Raw genomic sequence first — 3,554 nt, forward strand, 5'->3', positions numbered from 1 at the left:
ATATTCGCTCATATGTTCGTGCTCGTCTGTTTATTCGGTTTTAAAAGCCTATATGGTTATTTTTTAAACATATGATTTTATACATTTTTAACAATATTGTTCTTTTTATATTATTTAAATTTATAATTTAAGATTAAAAAAAACTTTCCAAATATCCAAACATATTTAATTTAATACCTTAATTTTGGATGTATATACATATCAAATTTTAAATAGGTTAATCCGAAACCGGTTTTAAAACATCCGATCATCCAAATCCGTGTCTTTTTTTTACAACTTAAGAATATTATTTTTTAAAAATTAAGTTCTAAGAATATGTTAAACACAAAAATATAAGTAAAAAGATTAAAACATTATAAAAAATTCAGAAAAAGCTTAAAACAAGTAAGTGAAAAATTATAAGAAAATTAAAAAAGCAGAAAAAGTAAAAAAAAAAAAAAAAAGAAAACTTGAATTGGGTAAGTAAAAAGTTGTAAAGATAAATTGTACAAAATTAAAAATATTTGAAACGTAAACAGTTAAAAAAAGAGAAATTTACTGTTTTGTTTTTCAGGATCACGATTTCTTTATTATTTTTCATTTTAAAGATTATCAATTTACTTTATATATATAAATATATATTACATAAACACCTTTAGTAAAACTTTTCTCACGCACACACACAAAGGCACATGGGTATATAAATTACCATTTGTACGAATATACATAAAAGTAAAACAATCGACTCCAAACTGGTGACATGAAGCAAAACCATCAAAGCCTAATCTTGAACCTTGAAACATGAACCCAACACCACCTGAGTTTGTCTCACACACCACTTTTAATTAAACCCCTATAAATACTCTACTCTCATTATCCAAATCTTCAATCCCACTTCATATTCTGCAACAACAAACAAAGTATCATCATCATCATCTCATCTTCTTCTAACAATTGTGCAATATTTCTCGCATAATGCCTTCAGTTGACCAAAAGCTAGCCATGGCCAAGAACTGCTCTCATGGTAATCCTCTCTCTCTCTCTCTCTCTCTCTCTCTCTCTCTCTCTATATATATATATATATATATATATATATATATATATATATATATATATATATATATATATATATATATTTGACTAAATTGTTGTTTGTTTTGATTTGTGGTTTGTACGTACAGAGGGAGTAGTTGCAGGAGCTAAAGCAGCTGTGTTAGCCACCATTGCCACTGCTATTCCAACTGTTAGTCTCCTTCTCTCTCTTGTTTACTTACTTGTTTCCATAAGTGTTTCATCTTTTTAACATAAGCCAAATGACTGAGTATAATATAATACATGCGTATATATATATATATATATATATATATATATATATATATATATATATATATATATATATATATGTTTCAGATGGCAAGTGCAAGAATGGTGCCATGGGCAAAGGCTCATCTTAACCATACAGCTCAAGCTCTCATCGTCTCCACAAGTACATTAATCCTACACCCTTTTCAAAGATCTTTCTTTTGTCTTTGTGCACGATATATATATATATATATATATATATATATATATATATATATATATATATATATATATATATATATATATATATATATATATATATATATATATATATATATATATATATATATATATATATATATATATATATATATATATATATATATATATATATGCAACTAAGAATTTGTATATATATATGCTATAAAATTACAGTGGCAGGAGCTGCATATTTCATAGTTGCTGACAAGACAATTCTAAAAAGTGCTAGAAGAAACTCCTTCGACAATGCTGATCAGCCATGAATCTTTGGGATTGTATTCGGTTTACTTGTAACCTGTAGTACTCTTGATTTTCAAAAACATGCGCCATGTATTAGAATCGATTATGTAATGTAAAATAAAGTGGAAAATATCATAAATATATTGGCTTATATATATTTGCTGCATAATCTGTGACCTCGTTTATTATTACTTATTTCATCTTAAAGACCTCCTATATATCTTTTCTTTTTTCTTTTCTTTTTTAATTTTTAATTTTTTATCCTTATTTATACGTAAATAACGCAATTATCAAAATCAAAAGAGTTTAATTATGAGAACAAAAATTAGTAGATTGCACATATTTAATTACCTCCATTAATGTTATGACAAAATGTGTGGTTGGGTATAAAATTTCATCAACAACTAGTACACAAATAAAAATATTTTTACACATAGCATATCGAACACTATCCTAGTTAACCTTGTAACTCTATAAATCAACACACTTGACAATCAAGAATAATTTCTTAATTAATACGGAGTAGTTGTCGAACACCACCCTAATTAACCTTTGTAACTCTATAATTAAATCACACACTATAAATGATATCCAACGCACCGTGTTTTATCGGAAGTTTGCATATTTTACACATATTAATATTCAAAAGTTTTTATCTTCCTAATTAATAAAAATAATTTTGTTATTTTTCATCTTCCTAATTAATAAAATAAAAATGCATTATGTCACATGGTTCTTTTTATTATTTTTTTTCACATGTTATTTTATGATTTTTTTTCCATTTTATTAAATTACACACAATATATAAATGTAATAATAAATGCATATTAATTTTATTAATGGATTTTCCTTTTAATTTCAAAATTACTAAATTAAAGTGTCATTAGTTTCCTTTATTTATTTATCTAGATTATTTGTTTAAATTTAAAAGAAAAAACATTTTAATTTTAATAATTTAATATTTTTCTCATTTTTTTTTATAAATTCAAACTTCAAATGTTTAGAATTTCATATTTAGTTTTTCTTAAAAAATAACTCATATAATAAATAAGTCTCACACCTAATATATATAAATTGACATTATAAACATGAAATATGTATAAGTTAGTCAAATAAAGAAAAACCTTGTAAATGTTTACTTGGTATGAAATATGGAATGAAAGCAACAATTCTCAATTCTCAAAAAAATCATTAAAGGTCGTCGTTAAGCAACCATTAATTTTGATAAATTTCACGATGGATTATTAGATTCCGTGAAGATAAATTCATCAAAATGAGTGATGAATTAACAACCTTTAAAAATATGTTATTAGGTTACACAGAGCGACCTCGGTTAAGGCTCTGCAAATCCGAGTTGTACTCGGCAAACACCATGTTATGAACTCAACATGCCAAGTTTGGTGGCCTAAATCGCCAGGTATGTACCGAGTCTCTCTCCTCTCACCATTACAGTCTCATTCTCTTCTTCCTCACGTGTCAGCCTACTTCTCTTATTCTTCTTTTCTTCCTTTCTTCCCCCTTTCTTCCTTGTTGGAACTGATGTGAAGTTCGACACTCAAGGCATAACTTGTTGAATATAGTGTCTAAGTCCATAACTTTATTTAGTATGTACTTGATCCAACCCGGCATGGTCCATTTGGGTTGCATGGCATTGCAATACTTGGTTAGACTAAATGAGAGAATATGGCACTTATGATTATTAATATATTATAAGTTCTAATATATTAATAATAGTATTATTTAATTAGTATTTGATCAAGTATTAATCTAGT

The 3,554-nt window shown here is 26.1% G+C and overlaps 1 protein-coding gene across 1 annotated transcript; it reads left to right on the forward strand.

The window, feature by feature from the left end:
- Nucleotides 1-846: 846 nt before the first annotated feature.
- On the forward strand, nt 847-1,951 carry LOC111906131 (early nodulin-93). The gene is made up of 4 exons (XM_052766199.1): nt 847-1,003; nt 1,161-1,222; nt 1,390-1,465; nt 1,717-1,951. Exons 1-4 carry the CDS (start codon nt 955-957, stop codon nt 1,803-1,805), a joined length of 276 nt encoding a protein of 91 aa, XP_052622159.1. The 5' UTR covers nt 847-954; the 3' UTR covers nt 1,806-1,951.
- Nucleotides 1,952-3,554: the final 1,603 nt, after the last annotated feature.

Source organism: Lactuca sativa, chromosome 8 (assembly GCF_002870075.4).
Source record: "Lactuca sativa cultivar Salinas chromosome 8, Lsat_Salinas_v11, whole genome shotgun sequence".
NCBI classification, from domain to species: Eukaryota; Viridiplantae; Streptophyta; class Magnoliopsida; order Asterales; family Asteraceae; genus Lactuca; species Lactuca sativa.

Coding starts and splice junctions, on each gene's coding strand:
- LOC111906131 (XM_052766199.1), top strand. CDS start 955: ATGCCTTCAGTTGACCAAAAGCTAGCCATGGCCAAGAACTGCTCTCAT. Junction 1,223..1,389: donor TTGCCACTGCTATTCCAACT/GTTAGTCTCCTT, acceptor TATATGTTTCAG/ATGGCAAGTGCAAGAATGGT. Junction 1,466..1,716: donor AGCTCTCATCGTCTCCACAA/GTACATTAATCC, acceptor ATAAAATTACAG/TGGCAGGAGCTGCATATTTC.